The sequence below is a fragment of the Paroedura picta genome, chromosome 7, assembly GCF_049243985.1.
Source record: "Paroedura picta isolate Pp20150507F chromosome 7, Ppicta_v3.0, whole genome shotgun sequence".
NCBI lineage: Eukaryota > Metazoa > Chordata > Lepidosauria > Squamata > Gekkonidae > Paroedura > Paroedura picta.
The window spans coordinates 86,948,821-86,964,906 of NC_135375.1; the positions used below are offsets into that span (position 1 = coordinate 86,948,821).

General features: G+C 44.3%; 1 protein-coding gene across 2 annotated transcripts in view; it reads left to right on the forward strand.

The window, feature by feature from the left end:
- The window catches only part of ACO1 (aconitase 1), a 59,170-nt gene that overhangs the window by 21,537 nt on the left and 21,547 nt on the right, over window positions 1-16,086 (forward strand). The window contains exons 4-11 of one of the 2 annotated variants that reach the window (XM_077345271.1): window positions 2,105-2,242; window positions 4,192-4,261; window positions 4,729-4,912; window positions 6,963-7,102; window positions 8,172-8,343; window positions 9,626-9,726; window positions 11,911-12,027; window positions 13,722-13,881. In XM_077345271.1, the coding sequence (XP_077201386.1) occupies window positions 2,105-2,242; window positions 4,192-4,261; window positions 4,729-4,912; window positions 6,963-7,102; window positions 8,172-8,343; window positions 9,626-9,726; window positions 11,911-12,027; window positions 13,722-13,881 (1,082 nt within the window). Of the gene's footprint in view, window positions 1-2,104; window positions 2,243-4,191; window positions 4,262-4,728; window positions 4,913-6,962; window positions 7,103-8,171; window positions 8,344-9,625; window positions 9,727-11,910; window positions 12,028-13,721; window positions 13,882-16,086 lie in introns of those variants that run through there. The other variant, XM_077345272.1, reaches the window with a different exon arrangement.

Consider the following 16,086-nt stretch of genomic DNA (forward strand, 5'->3'; position numbering starts at 1 on the left):
CTCTAATGGGAGGGAGGAGGAGGGAGGTGCTGTGTTGTTGTTCAATGTATGGTGTACAAATATTGTTCCCTGTGTAGGGAGGCCAGTTGTTGATGGTATTCTATGGGCCTCCACAATTACCCTGGAGTAACAGCTCTGTCTTGCAGGCCCTGTTTTAAGTCCCTCAGGGCCTTGATCCTGTACGAAAGAGCATTCCATCAGGCTGGTGTCAGGGCAGAGAAGGCCTTGGCTCTGGTTGAGGCCATTTTGACTTCTCTGAGGTCAGGGATTGTGAACAGCTTTTGAGTGCTGGAATGTGGATTTCTCTGGGGGCCATAAGGGAGAAGGTGGTGCAGGTCCCAGACCTTTAGTGCCTTAAAGGTAAGCATCAGTACCTTGAGTCATGAATAACTATATATGCATACTAGTAATTAAGCCCACTATTTAAAAAATACAGCAGGTGCTAGCCATTCCCAACCGCCCTGGCAGCGCTGCCCGGGCAGGTGGGAAGGCTGGGCCCCCCCAAACTCCCCCCTCCATGGAAAAAGCCTCCCCGGGGACCAGAGAGGGCAATTGCGGGCTCGCTGAGCCCTCGATCGGCCACCACGGGCCCTGGGGAGGCTTTTTCTCCCCCCCCCCCGCCATGGGAACAGGCTGGGCCGGCGGCGCCACCTCCTCTTCTGTCTCCGGGCTGGCCACCACCTACCTCGCTGCTCGGCGGTGAGGGAGGAAATGGCGGCGGTCAGTCAAATGCAGCAGACATTGGAGGGGGCAGATTGGGAGACGCTTCGTCAGTCCGGAGGCAAGCTCTGCGCGGTTCGCAATTGGTCTCTTGCCGCCAGACTGACAATCAGCCATCGACGACACTAGGTCCGAGCCAAGTCCCAAGGACAGCGCGTCTTCATGAACATTGAAGTCCCCTGAGATTATAAGCCTGGGGAACTGCAAAGCCCAGGCGACCGCCACCTCCAGCAGGCTCGGCAGGGCATCTGGTGGCGCGTTGGGTGGGCGGTATATCAACCAGATGGCCAAGCTCTCAACCGAATCCAACCCAATACCGACACACTCCACTCCCCGTTGTCAGGAGCCAGGAGCGCCCTGTAGGAGAAAGCCCCCCAGACCAAGATCACCACCACCCCTTCCCTACTATGGACCTAGGGTTGGTGGAGGACCGTAAAACCTGGGGGGCAAGTTCTTTTAAGGCGACCGTTTCACTGCCCCGCACCCAGGTCTTGGTCACGCACACAAGGTCAGTTCACTTCCTGTCCTCCTGCTGAAGCACTGTCCTGTGCCACATCATGAGTGTCTGGAGAGCGATGGGCTAAAAATCTAAGAAATAAATACATGAAATAAATAAAACAACTGCAAGGGCTGAAGTTACAAAAGGGTACCTGTTTTTACTAGGTAAAGGTAAAGGTATCCCCTATGCAAGCACCGGGTCATGTCTGACCCTTGGGGTGATGCCCTCTAGCGTTTTCATGGCAGACTCAATACAGGATGGTTTGCCAGTGCCTTCCCCAGTCATTACCGTTTACCCCCCCCCCCCCAGCTGGGTACTCATTTTACTGACCTCGGAAGGATGGAAGGCTGAGTCAACCTTGAGCTGGCTGCTGGGATTGAACTCCCAGCCTCATGGGCAGAGCTTTCAGACTGCTGCCTTACCACTCTGCGCCACAAGAGGCTCTTATTGTTTTTACTAGACAGAGACATAAAAGAGAAACCCATCCTTTAAAAGAGCAAAATGAGAATTAGAGAAATCTTTGGTTATATCTTATCTTAACATTATAAACAAGGCGTAATAAAAGCGTAGCTTGAGCCCACCTTTCCAGCCTGTTTGTTCGTTTTTCTTTGTGCATGGAGCTTATGTACACACAAGCTGTCCACACTCCAGGCTGTATTGTCACAATCTGTCTTTTTCTTTTTAACCTGTTCTGACTTTGGCTTTAAAGAATGGAACCTCATAACAGTGTCCCTCCAGCATCCCAGACATCTACATATTTTGGCCTTCCATAACCACTACTGTTTTGTGGTTTGATGTAAGATCTGAATTGTAAATCAGGATTGCCTCCTAACAATGGCTGCAGCTTATAAACCTCCCTCCCTTTGTTGTACTTTTCCGTTACAGGGGAGTCCCTGCAGTGGTTGATTTTGCTGCTATGCGTGATGCGGTGAAAGTACTCGGAGGAAATCCAGAAAAAATCAACCCTGTTTGTCCTGCTGATTTAGTCATTGACCATTCCATCCAGGTGGACTTTAACAGGAGGTAAGTTGTAGCTCTTGCCTCAAGCGTGACAGAAACATATTCTTTGAACTCTAACATGAACACACATGGAGATGCCTTATACTGAATCAGATAAATTGGTCCATCAGGGTCAGTACTGTCGACAGATTGGCAGAAGCTCTCCAAGGTCTCGGGCAGAGAGGTCTTTCACATCACCTACTACTTGGTCCTTCTAACTAGAGATGCTGGGGATTGAACCTGAGACCTTCTGCATGCAGAGCAGATGCTCTTCCACCTTGCCACAGTCCCTCACCTCCTCTTGCATTAAGTGATTTTGATTTGCCCCTGATCTAGGCCTTTACCTAAAGATGCTGAAGATTAGTGAAGCTGGGATAGCAAACAGTGATCCCAAAGAAAGCAAGGGGAGCCATTTGTGATAACACTTCTAATTCAGCTCTTGCCACCTCCCCACCCACAGAAATGCAGTAGCTTCACACAGACACAGGTATTGAGGATTAACTCTATCAAAGACTTGCCTCTTTAGTGTTCCTTTGAAGTTCAGATGGTCTCAGAGGGTAGCCATATTGGTTCACAGTAAACTAGATAGATATGAGTGCAGCTCAACTCGAGAGACCAACAAGTTTCAAGCTTTTTGAGAGTCATAGTGGTAACTGGTCTGCTAGTCAAGAGGAAGAGAAGCCAACAGTTCCCGTATGTAAGCCCAATCTGCCCTTTAGATAGTGTGCGTACTTCACTTTCACCGTTGTTTTTCTTATCTGTGGGGGCTGTACTGGACAAAACTCTGACAATGGCTCACCAAGGATGACTGAAAAGAAATTAGCCAGTAATTTCTTTTTTAAATGTCATAAAGCTGTCTTACACTGTTTCTTAATTTGCCATTGCAGTACACACATGAGCATCACAGGTTGATAGGAAACCTCTGTACTCAATATTTGTATATCCTCTCACATTCCCTTGGGGGTGGCTATAAAGATCAATAGCTAACTGTGATACTCCCACAGAGTCGTTTTGTGCCACAGGAATGCACCCACATGACTTTAAAAGCTTTAGCGCAATAACAAATGGCTTCATATAGCATGCATGTCACTAAATTGTGACCACTGTAAGAAGGCTTTTATGGCCGAAATGCATCTGATTGAATTTCAGTGGCTTATGGTTTACAGTCAGCACCACTAGGAGCATATGGCATTATTTGTAATGCGTACTGCACAGGCCTCTTTTTTACTTAACTATTTAAGTACACTGGAACATTAAAGATATATTTTGCTCCATCCTTTTAATATATGCTTCTTTTAATATATACAATGCCATTTTGGGTTACCCTTTCTTTTGTGTTGCCTATTCCAAGTGGGACCTATACCAAGTCTCCCGGGTGCTGCCTGCCTTGACCATGTCCTCCCTAGGGTCTCCAGTAAAAGGTCTTTTGCCTCACCTTCTACACAACCCTTTCCCCTGGAGATGTTGGGGACTGAGCCTGGGACCTTCTGCATACAAAGCAGGTTATATCTTTGAGGCACATTCTGGGCCATAACGGCTGCTGCTTGTTGCTTCATGCAAGTGGAGAAAGATAACATCACTGCTTCTGATAGAAAATGTGTGGCATGTTTTTGAAAGCACTTAACAGATTTTTACAGATCAGCAGAAGCATTGCTTCCTCACCCCCCCCCCCACCCAGCAGAATACTTATTGCTTATAATTGATGGTTTAGAAAACTTTCCATTCTTTTGATGTTGAGGCTAGACTCTGCCAGTATACCTGCTTTCAGTGGAGATTTAGTCCTTGAGCCAGACAGTAGGAATTACTGAGAAAGCTCCTTAAGCTCTCTCCATAGCTTGTTTCTAGCACCCAGATGCAAAGTAATTTCATTTTTTTGCCCACACACGTTGGCTTTTGTGCTAGATCCTGTTGAAGCTGTTGTCACTCTGATACCCATACTTGTTTTGTTGTTGTTGTGTGTTTTATTTTTGCAGGCCAGACAGTTTACAGAAGAATCAAGATCTGGAGTTTGAAAGGAACAAAGAAAGATTTGAGTTCTTGAAGGTATAGGAAGGAACATTCGGCTTTTTGCATACAGAGCTAGAATGACTAGGTGGCATCAAGGGTTGTCTGCATTTTGTTCCAAACTTACTGGCCTTCGGGAAGGGTCTTGAATAGGCATAATCTGGAGGGCGGAGCCAGGAAAGAACCTTAGCATCTTGACTCAGGGCTGCAGCTCAATGGAAGAGGATTGTGTTCTGGGACTGACAGACAGTCCCAGGTTCTGACTCCAGGTTTTTTTTTAAGTACTCTAGTAGTTACTGGAGTGAAAGCCACTGCCAGTGAACAATAATGGCTTTGACAGATCACTAGTCAAGCTCAGTAGAAGGCAATTTCATGTGTTTCTGTGATTTTTCATACCCCATCACTGTCTGACAGGGCATAATTTTCACAGTTGCGCAAGGAAAGCACTGATTAGTTGGCTGTGGGCTGTGCATTTTCATGTCTCCCTTTTTCCTTTTGTGTTTCAGTGGGGCTCCAAGGCCTTCCAGAACATGAGGATTATTCCCCCAGGCTCTGGGATTGTCCATCAAGTGAATTTAGAGTACTTGGCCAGAGTGGTCTTTGATCAGAAGAGATATTACTACCCAGACAGTGTAGTGGGCACTGATTCCCACACCACCATGATTAATGGCTTGGGAGTGCTCGGCTGGGGTAAGTACCCCCATCTCAAAGGCAGCTGCCAGTTGAATTATAGAGGGATATAATATGAGACATTCATATAATTCAGTACATTTGTTTCTTCATGTACATATAAGACTTGCTGTCTAAGTCTTGCTTTGAATTGAGCTGCCCAAATGTGTACAGTGTCCCATGTCAGTAGCTCAGTAATTTGTATGATTAGTGTTGGCAGAGTTAAAATAAGCAAAGAGGGGTAGAGCACAAAGCTGCTTAAAAGAACACAGCTTTGTGAATAGGAGAAGAGAGGGTCCTAACAGACTGTTCTGTTGTCTTCATTCTTCTGTTCTGGAGGCAAGCAGGGAGGAAGTGTGCTCAAAGGAGCAGGAAGTCTCCAAATGAGCCAATCAGGACATAGGTGGAGCCTATTTGAAAAATAACAGAAAGGTCCTAATCAAACTGTGCTTAAGACACGTCTCCTCCAACGCCCCCTGTAGGATAGTTTGCTGGGGGGCCTTGGGCCAATCACACACTCCTTGACACATAGGGCTGTTATTATGAGGATAAAATGAGGAGAACGATGTAAGCCACTTGGGGTCCCTGTTGGGGAGAAAGGTGGGAGAAGTAAATAAATTGACCTGCAAAGGAAAAGGTTTGGTAAGAAATGGTGCATCTTGGGATAGGTGCATCTTAACACATTATTTATTCCCTTACAGTGTAGTCATAGTCTGGGACCTTCATACCTGCAGGGCCACCTTCTCCCCTATACCCCTCAGAGGAGCCTATGCTTCAGCAAACAAAATCTACTCCAGATCTCTGGCTCCTGAGAGGTGAAACTGGCCCCAACCATAGCCAGGAATTTCTCTGCCCTGGCACCAGCCTGGTGGAACACCCTTCTGAGTGAGATCAGGGCCCTGCAGGGCTTGTAAGACAGAGTTGTTCTGCCAGGCCTGTGGTTGAGGCCCATAAACATCAATTCAAGTGACCTCCCTAAGTTCACATGGACATAGAAATAACCTCTAGGTGCCACAGTTACATTGGTATAGCACTTGACTCCCCTCCCCATTGGTGAAAGGGCAGGAGCTCCTGGGCTCTTAAATAACTGGTGTTAATAATTTAAAATATTTTAACTGAATGTATCACTATGCTGTAAACCGCCATGAGCCCTCAGAGAAGGGCAGTATAGAAATTCAATAAATAAATAAAATTAAATACATGAACAGAGTTATACCCTCCCAGGACATTTATGGATGTAGAAAGATGTAGCTTATTTGAGGATTGCATTGATCATCTTTTAAAAAAAAAACTCTGTCCCATCCCAGAAAGAGCAGACATGCTGCAACATATTCCAAACCAAGCTTCAACTATAAAAGTATATTGAGCACAGAATGGCAACCCACCAAACAAATTAAACCTCTTGGAGATCAAAACCCAATTAAAAACTCACCTAAGGCCTGCCTAATCTAGCATTTAAGGAGAACCCAGACTCAGCAGATTCCACAAACCACACGTTCAAGTCGCTTCCAGTATCAGATGGGGTTTGCTTACCCTAAAGGGATATGAGATGGTTCCAGGTCAGTTAGCAGGAACAAGTATGCAATGCCTTTGAAGGTTTTGTCCTAGGGCACAAATGCAATTCACATGAATTCAGCCTTTGGCTTCAGTGTCAGCCAAGAAGAAGAAATGGAAGAAATCCAAGACTGACCTTTGACTTAAACAGCCTACTCAGTTACAGCAATGCTTAATGCAATTTCATTGCTTGATGCATTTGACTGCAATTTCAGAAGTGTTGTGAATGCACAAAATCCCCAGCTGTAGGCAAGCATTTCTGGAAACCATGGTGCCAAGTAGATGTACAGTGCCATCATTAATCTGCTTTGCTGTTATCACTTATCATAGAATCATAGAATCATAGAGTTGGAAGGGGCCATACAGGCCATCTAGTCCAACCCCCTACTCTAGGCAGGATCAGCAGTACTTGCTCGCAGTACTGCTGTTCGCTAGCCTCATTGGGCTTTTGTGTTGATCTTATCTGGTTGGATGGGAAGAAGCAAACCACATTAACAAATACCTTTTTGCTGTTTAGGGGTCGGTGGCATTGAAGCAGAAGCCGTGATGCTGGGCCAGCCAATCAGCATGGTGCTTCCTGAAGTGATTGGCTACAAATTGACAGGAAATCCTCAGCCACTTGTCACATCCACAGACATTGTGCTCACTGTTACCAAGGTAATAACATAAAGGTGACCCCCTTGGCCACCACTAATACCACTGTTGCCCATTTCCTAGAATGTGCTCTTCCTTCCAGTGGTTTGCTTATGGAAATGGGCCTTCAGATATAATTAGTGTCAGGTGGCTAAATTCATAAGCAGCAAGCCAGAAAGTCCCATGTTCAAATTTCCCATCATTCACAAACTCATTAGGACGCCTTATGCAAGCCATATTGTTCTGAGTCTCTGCAAAGTTGAGAAAAAAATCACTAGACAGAAGGAAGACTTTTTTTAAGACTATTGAGAAATAGGTCTTCAGGTTACACAGCATGCTTGAGCAGACTGCAAATGCAAGAAGCCACTTCAGAATGACTGTAAATGTTTGAATATCCTGTTAAAGCAAAGGTTGCCATGCAGAATGCTTATTTATTCTGGGAAGGAACCTGTAGGGTTGCAAAACTTTATGCTTCGGATCATTACTTTATGTTTATGCTTGAGGTCATTATTTATGAAAATTAGAAATGTTCAACATGGGTACCTCCCATTTGGGCGAACATCTAAATGCACTGTTTCTTGGTGGGTATCAGGAAAAATGTCTTGCGGCTTTTAAAAATTCAAATCAGTCCTTGATCGCGTGTACGCTGTGGGGCTGGCTGCATTCATCTGTAATATAAAATCATGGTTTATTTTAAGTTGCAGTCAGTCTGTGTCAGCAGGACTTGGCTTACAAATGCAAATCCAGATTTGAGTTATTGTCAACAAATGTTGGCCTCATGAGGTGGGATCCAGGCTAAATTCTCCAAAGAAGACATTAAGCCATGGCATCTGAGTTCACAGATTACAGGAAACCCTAATTAAGACTTTGTTTAACAAATCAACGTCAAGCCATGTTTTTGGATCTTGCTTTCACAGATCCTAACCAACCATCGTTAGGAATCTCTTGCCTGGATGATCATATGAACCATAGTTAGATGATCACATGAACCACCAAGGCACCTTTGATCTGGGACACGTCTGTGTTGGGTGGGATAAGATTATGTCAAATTATATTATATATATATATATATAAATGAAACAATCTGTTGCAGCACCTACGCCAGGTTGGAGTTGTGGGTAAATTTGTCGAGTTCTTTGGGCCTGGGGTTCCTCACCTGTCCATTGCTGATCGAGCCACCATTGCGAACATGTGCCCGGAGTATGGAGCTACCGCAGCCTTCTTCCCTGTTGATGAAGTTAGCATCCAGTACCTGGTTCAGACTGGTAAGTGTGAGGGTCACAAACAGGGGATATGAGTTTATATGTAGCTGATAGATTTGATTCCAACGCAGGCAAGCTAGTGTCTTTTACAATATGTTTAGCCCTTTTTGTGTTGGCACATAACTACAATATTGCAGTTGTGTGTACTTTTAAACAACTGGTTAGTTAACCAATTGCATAAAACTGCATAAGAATATTAATAGTTATTGAGAGAAGAATGCATTTTCTTCTTTGATATTATATGGTGATGCATTGACAACTTCTAAGAAGAGACATTTCTTTTCCCTGTAAGAGTGGTGAAATTCCTCTTCTAGGATCTTGCCTATGTCTGCAGTTTTTATATTTTCTGACCATTAGGTTGTTAACAGTCCTGAACCAGCTTGCCAGAAGGGGTGGTTAGAGAAGGAGAAATATTAATTGATAACAATGTATTAAATATATTTTTATAAAATAATATTGTCCATGTATTTATTTATTTCCATTTCCCCAGAGGGACCCACGTCATCTTACAAGAAGAAACAGCTTCCAAATTACAAGGACAAAAATACAAATTAAAACAAACCAAACTGGGTTAGGGATGCCAGCTTCCAGGTGGAACCTGAGAATTCCCTGAATTAGAAATCATCTCCAGATTACAGAGATCAGTTCCCCTGGAGAAAATGGCTGCTTTGAAGGGTGGACTCTATGTCACTGTACCCCACCGAGGTTCCTGTCCTCCCCAGGGCCCCAGTTGATTCCCAGACTGAATCAGGCAACCCTAGTCTGCCCCCATGTCCCTCTGATGCCAATTTGGTGTAGTGGTTAATAGCAACAGCTTCTAATCTAGAGAGTTGGGTTTGATTCCCCTCTTCTCCACATGCAGCTCACTGAGTGACCTTGAGTTTCTCACTGTCCTGTTAGAGGTATTCTCAGAGCAGTTCTAGGGCTCTCTCAGCCCCACCTACCTCACAGCTTGTGTGTTGTAGGGAGAGCAAGAGAAGGGGATTGTAAGCTGCTTCAAGACTACTTTGGGTAGTTAAAAGTCGGGTATAAAAAACAGCTCCTCTTCTCATTTGGGTTGATCACAGGATGCAAGCTAAAAGCCACAGGTCAAAAGCCCTTTGGCTCCTGTGCAAAGGCTCGCCACTGTGGACCTGCCCACGTTAAATTTCTGCAGAAAAAAAAGTTCATCTAGGACAGGTTTTTTTTTTTTCAGTTAGTCAAAATGTTTTAATTAATTAACCTGCAGATTAATTTCTGTCTTTTGAATGTTATTGTACTGAATGGTGATTTCTGTCTGCTTTAGGCCGTGATGAAGAAAAGATCAAGCATATAAAGCAATACCTTCAGGCTGTGGGAATGTTTAGAGATTTTAGTAATTCATCTCAGGACCCAGATTTTACGCAGGTAGATTTTTCTTTATCTTTTATCTTTCTGCTCCTGTTTAGAGCTTTCTTCTCAAAAGCCCTTTGTGCCATTTCATTTGATTCAAGAAAGAAGAGTGGATAGAGTATCAGAAGTTACCCTCATCTTTAGCGTTTGCAGCCTTGTGGTCATGATGAACAGTCTGTTCCCTCTGTTTGGGTTTCTGAGAATCTTTGCTTTAATTTTTTTTTAAGATACATTTCCAGCACACAGTTGCAAATTAAAGGTGAAATCATGTCATCTTAAAGCTGCAGGATGGACTGTGGAAAAATCCACAACCTATCCCAAGATATATTGCTTGGTGAGAAGGTAGATCAGACAAAAAAATCTAAGTCCTTACTATGCCAGATCAAAAGTCAGTCCAGCCTTCTGTTATCAACAGTGGCCTGTCCAAGGATTCAGCAGAGTTTTTAATTTGAACATAGACAACAAAGTTTCCTCTTTCTGCCCCTGGTACCTAGCATTAAAAAGTCAAAATCTTACACCTGCCTGATAGATGATTAATAATTCTAAGGCTTTTTGTCAGCCAACAGAACTGGAATCTCAGTCTCCCAAGAGTCTGTTGTTGGTTAAAACAAATGCAGTTTAGCTTGGTTGAAATGACAGGGTACCTTTCTTGTTTGTTCTCAGTTGTACATAATTGGTGTGGTTTGGGGAGCCTTGCTTTATCCCAGCTCCAGAATCCTGCTCCGGCAATGGCCTTGGCCACATGGGCTTGTTTCAAGATTTAATTGCTTCTGGTTTAGGTTTAAAGTGAAATGGCACTGCTTTTTCTAATTAGAAAAATATACCAGGCCCAAAGCTCTGTGCAGGTGGAAACATCATAGAAATTCCAGCTTGCCACTTACCAACTTGATGCTTGAGGGTGGACCTCAGTGTGTTTGCATTGGCTGCTTTGTGAGCCCTGGAGATAAAATCCAAAGGACCTCCATTGGAATAAGGAGGGGAAGCAGGGAGTTTCAGGTTACTTGTTATCAGCTGTGTGATTAGCAAAATGCTGCTCACATCTTGGGCAGATCTGTCATAGCGGTGGGCTTTCTTGAGTCTGGGTTTGGCAACCTCTTTCTTTGGAAACACAGACAAAGTAGCATTTGCATGCACAAGGCTCGGGTGTTTTGGGAGGCATGCCAGTGCAGTAGTCCCCCCCCCACACACACACACACACACACACTGCTCTTGGGTGCCCCCATCCTGCAGGAACAGCATTTTCAAGAGTATTTCCCACTGGGGTAGGAGGGGGGGACTGAGAAGAGACAATCCTATGTCTAGAAATTTTATCCAAGATCTTTAGCTGGAAATCTGTCCTCCACCTCTGGTACTGTGTGTCTCAGGAGACAGGATGTACCTGACTTTTCCTGAGGGATGTTTTGCATTATACAAGTTCTCTTTCCAATAGGGTTTCTCAGGTGCACCCCCAACCATAACAGCATGTTACTAGTAGTGATAATCCAAGTTTGGCTGCATGGGTCTGGATCTTTTAAAGGGAGGTCATCCACATGGCCACATCACTGGTCATGAACCATAATGAGTTAATGGAACATTCACGTTCCGAGGCATAAACATCTGAAGAATACCAGATGTTGTATAGAGCAACAACAGGGGACCGGTTTGGGGCTCCGTGTTCTGCTTGTGGGCTTCTTAGAGGCATCTCACAGCATACCAGACGAGATAGATGATTGGTCTGATCTAAAATGGCTGCTCTTATGTTCTTAAATGATGCTGTTGTAACATAAAATCAGAGTCCAGTAGCACCATTAAGAGCAACAAAGATTTATTCAAGGCGTGAGCTTTCGAGTGCAATCGCTCTTTGTCAGACTATGAACTGACCATCATGACAGTGGGAAACTTGTTCTTTGTTACCGAACCTGATAGTTCAGGCAAGCTGAACCCCATCAGGTATCAATGAAGCTAAGTGCAGGCAGGCAATGGCAGAACCATTTCCAAACATCTCTTGCCTGGCAGCCAGACAATTTTAGGATCACCTGACAACATTGCACACTTGCTATATGTTGTTAACCACCCAAAGACCGCTACTAGAAAGGAGTGGTTTACAAATCAAACAGATTAACAAATAAATTTTTATTTGTTGAATTAGAGCTTTGAAAGTAATATGGAGGACAGTGCCTTGCATCTCTGGTTACATCTCAGAAGCTTTTTCCTCAACAGATTGTGGAGCTGGATTTGCAGACGGTTGTACCTTGCTGCAGCGGCCCAAAGCGACCCCAGGACAAAGTGGAGGTCTCTGAAATGAAGAAGGATTTTGAGACCTGCTTAGGAGCCAAGGTAAGAGCTCTTCTTAGCCTGCAGCAGCACTTAAGTTTCTTGCAAAAGATAATATTGCTTTAGACAGTCTCAAGCTAATATGAATTTATGTATTTAATTAATGTGAATGATATACTCCCCTTTTTCCTCAGTATGTGGTCATTCATTTTTATTCCTTTTGTTTGTTTGTTTGTTTGTTTTACAGTCTATCGGCCATCTTGAGTTTCAGCAAGACAGGCCATAAATTGTTTTCCTCATCCCTTTATACTCGTAGCAAAAATCTGTGAGCTGGGTTAGGCTGAGAGAGAATGACTGGCCCAAGATTACTTGGTGAGCTTCTATGACAGAGTGGAGATCGGAACCCAGGTCACCGAGATTCTAGTCCGACACACTGACCCCAAGCCAAAACTGGCTTATAGTTCCCAAACATTTTCACTAGAAACCTCTCCACTGTGCTTTGTTCCCCCAACCCCACACACAACCATGGCTTATCTCTTTTTTCCGTTGTGTAGTATATGAAATTATATTTTGCTTTTAAATTGAACAAATAACATATATTGGCCATTCTCTGGCTACCTTTATTATATGACTAGGTTCAAAGCACACTCGGCAGCCTAGCGAGGCGGCGGGTGTGCTCGGCGGGCCCCGCGGAAGCCACCCGTGGCCTCCTCCCCACCGGTGAGGCCGCAGGTTCCCTGGGGCCCACCGAAGCCCCCCGTGTTCCTAGAACTCTGGCCTGTCCGGGTGAGGGCCCAATCGGAAGGCGCTTCGTGCCTTCCGATTGGGCCCTTACCCGGACCAGCCCCGCCCACTCTCTGCCCCCCAGGCCCTTAACCAAATATACCACTCACCGAACGGTTACAGATGTATGGCGTATATGGCTACTCTTGCTTACCTGTAGGTCAGTTATCCTAAGCAAGAGTTATACTTTTCTAAGCCCATTGACTGCAGCGGATGTAGAAGGGTATAACCCTACTTAAGAACAGCACTATCCATTTTATAAAGACCTTCTAACCAAGGCCATTTTAAACCTCCTGCTTTTAATTATGACCCCTAACTATGAGGGATTTTCTCCCTTCCTTTCTATAACATTGGGGGCTTTTTTGTTTGGGATTATGGTGTGCCGATGATTTTTATTTATTTATTTATTAATTTGGGGGTGGGGCTGGTTGGAAATGTTCAGTTTTGACAAGAAAAATACTTAGAATTTTGCTCAAAGACGAAGCAGCCTACTGTGGGCCTCATCTAAAACTGGTAAGGTGTATTTCTACACAGGTGCATAACACAAATAATATAGCATATCATAGGTAACATAGGTTGCAAAGAATACATCAAGATTTTCTGCTGAGGCAAAGCCAGTCCTGTTCCATGGAGAGTTAAGTTAGCTATTCTGTTCCATGGAAGTTAACTGTGCAAAGATAACACAATAAGAATAGGTACGATATGAAGAGAAACTTTATCCAATGCTTTGAAAGCATCAAAGCAATGGATAAAGCCTTTCTTCATATTGTGCCAGTTCTTATTGTGTTATCTTTATCCAGTGGATTTTGTTCTTTTGTATAACTGTCATACACTGTGCATCCCATTTTGTATGTTTTGGCTTTCAGCATACCGTGGAAGTTACCAACCGCAGACACAGTGCAATTTCATTGCCCTCTTCTTCTTTATTTAGCATTGGTCACTGATATTCTCGTTGTGTTTGTTTTTCCTTGCAGCAAGGTTTTAAAGGCTTCCAAATTGCCCCGGAGCAGCACAGCAAGCGTGCAAAATTTGTTTATAACGACAAGGAGTTTGAACTCGCTCACGGATCAGTTGTGATTGCTGCCATTACCAGCTGTACCAATACTAGCAACCCATCTGTTATGCTGGGTGCAGGTAAGTGCACCTGACCATCTGGCACCAATTTATAACTCTAGTTCTCATTCAGGATTTGAAAGTGGGGGAAAAGATTTAAAAATATTCCCAGTGAAACATTTGCCCAAAGACAAATGCTCTTTAGAGAGAATAAAAGCTGTTCTTTTGTACTCCACTTTTTTACTATCCTCAGGAGGCTCAAAGCTCCTTTACAATTGCCTACCCTTCTTCACCCCACAATAGACCCCCTGTGAGGTAGGTGAGGCTGAGAGAACTGCATCTAGTCCAAGGTCACCCAGCTGCCTGCATGTGGAAGAGCGGGAAATCAAACCCAGTTCTCTAGATTGGCGGCCACTGCTCTTAACCACTACCCCACGATGGCTTTAGGCCTTCAAAGCAGGGAATCCTGAGGGTAGGGGACAGAACCTAACATAGCCTTGAAGTTCTGCAGTATTTTAATTGATTATGGTGAATAACAGCTGCCTCCAAGTTCACAGGCAGTACAGCCCCATATGCCCTCCAGAGAGCTATGACATATGCAGCATCTACAACCCTCTGCTGTTTCTTGGCTCCTCCAGAATCCCAGTATAGCACTGTGGTCACACATCTGTTTCTACTCTGTGTCTTCCTTCCTTTTCTGCCTTAAGGAGCCTGAGTAGGACACATGAGGCTGGTGATCGCTGCAGGGCCTTTCCCCCCAATGGTATAGTGTTCTTAATGTATTGAAGCTAATTTCTCTGGAGTAGCAGGAGCATCCTCCCAATCCACTTACTACTATTGTGACACTCTGTTCCCACCCGTGTCCACCCAAATAAGGAGGATCATGAGCAGTGTATGTGTGTGCCGTCAACTTGTAGCTGGTTTGTGGTGATCCCAGGAAGGGGCTTCCATGGCAAGAGAGAAGCAGAGGTGGTTGCCATTGCCTTCTTCTGCTGAGTCTTCCTTGGTGGTCTCCCAACCAAGTACTGACCCTGCTTAGCTTTTGAAATCTGATGAGAACAGGCTATAACATGATATTCCATTCCACATCCCGGTCAGGAACTGACAATTAGAATATGACCTAAAATCTTATGGGACATCTTCAGTGACTCTCTTCTGCTAATTCTTTGTCCAACAGACAATAATAATAAAATTTAGTTTTTATACCACCCCTTCCCACAAGCAGGCTTGGGGCAGTTTACAGCAATAAAATACAATCATAAAACGATTTTAAACCCAGTCTCTAAATAATGTCAGTGTATCCATGGATGCAGCCATAAGACTGATGGAAGTTCTGTAGTCTTGCAGGCCCTGCTGAACTTTGACAGCTCCGTCAGGCCCCAGATTTCAAATTATGTGGAAGAAATCTTTAGGGACTACATAGCATAAGGAAGCCCAGTCTTTATCTTATTAATGTACAACAATCCACTCCCACCATTTTTTGAGTTTTGAGAATAATGTGTTGTATGTGTTTTTTTGACCAAAAGTTTTTTTCAAAGCAGCTTACATGAATCTAGAGCGAATGCTGACAGATGTTAAATAAAAAACAGTGTCAAGGGAAAAGATTTTCAGCTGAGCTGAGTTCATGCACAAAGGAAGGGTGCTCATCCCCTTCTTTCCACAGGTTGGTGTAGTGGTTAAGAGTGCAAATTTCTAATCTGGTGAGCCGGGTTTGATTCCCCACTCCTCCTCCACATGCAGCCATCTGGGTGACCTTGGGCTCGCCATGGCACTGATAAAGCTGTTCTGACCAAGCAGTAATATCAGGGCTCTCTCAACCTCACCCACCTCACAGGGTGTCTGTTGTGGGGAGAGGAAAGGGAAGGTGAATGTCAGCCACTTTGAGACTCTTTCAGGTAGAGAAAAGTGGCATATAAGAACCAACTCTTCTTCTTCCTTCCCACTTAAGATGCCCTCATTGTCGTCATTGTTGTTCCACACGGTAGCTCCAGAAGGGCTCACACCAGATCCCATGGGTGTTTCGAGCTTGTTCCACAGTTAGGAATCTTTGTGCTGAAGCTAATGGCTGCCTTGTAACCATTCCAAGGCTTGAAAAATGTGTAATGCAAGCCTGCATGAAATGTTGGTACACTCATGCCCAGCTTGGAGAGTCGTTCCTTGATCCTAAGCACTTGAACATAACAAAGGCTGATTAAAACCTCTCAAGCCAGTGGCTGGAATTCTAAAAGGCTTGTGGCCAACTATCTCAAGCCAATGAATCAAACAGAATTTCCTGGAGTGACTTCT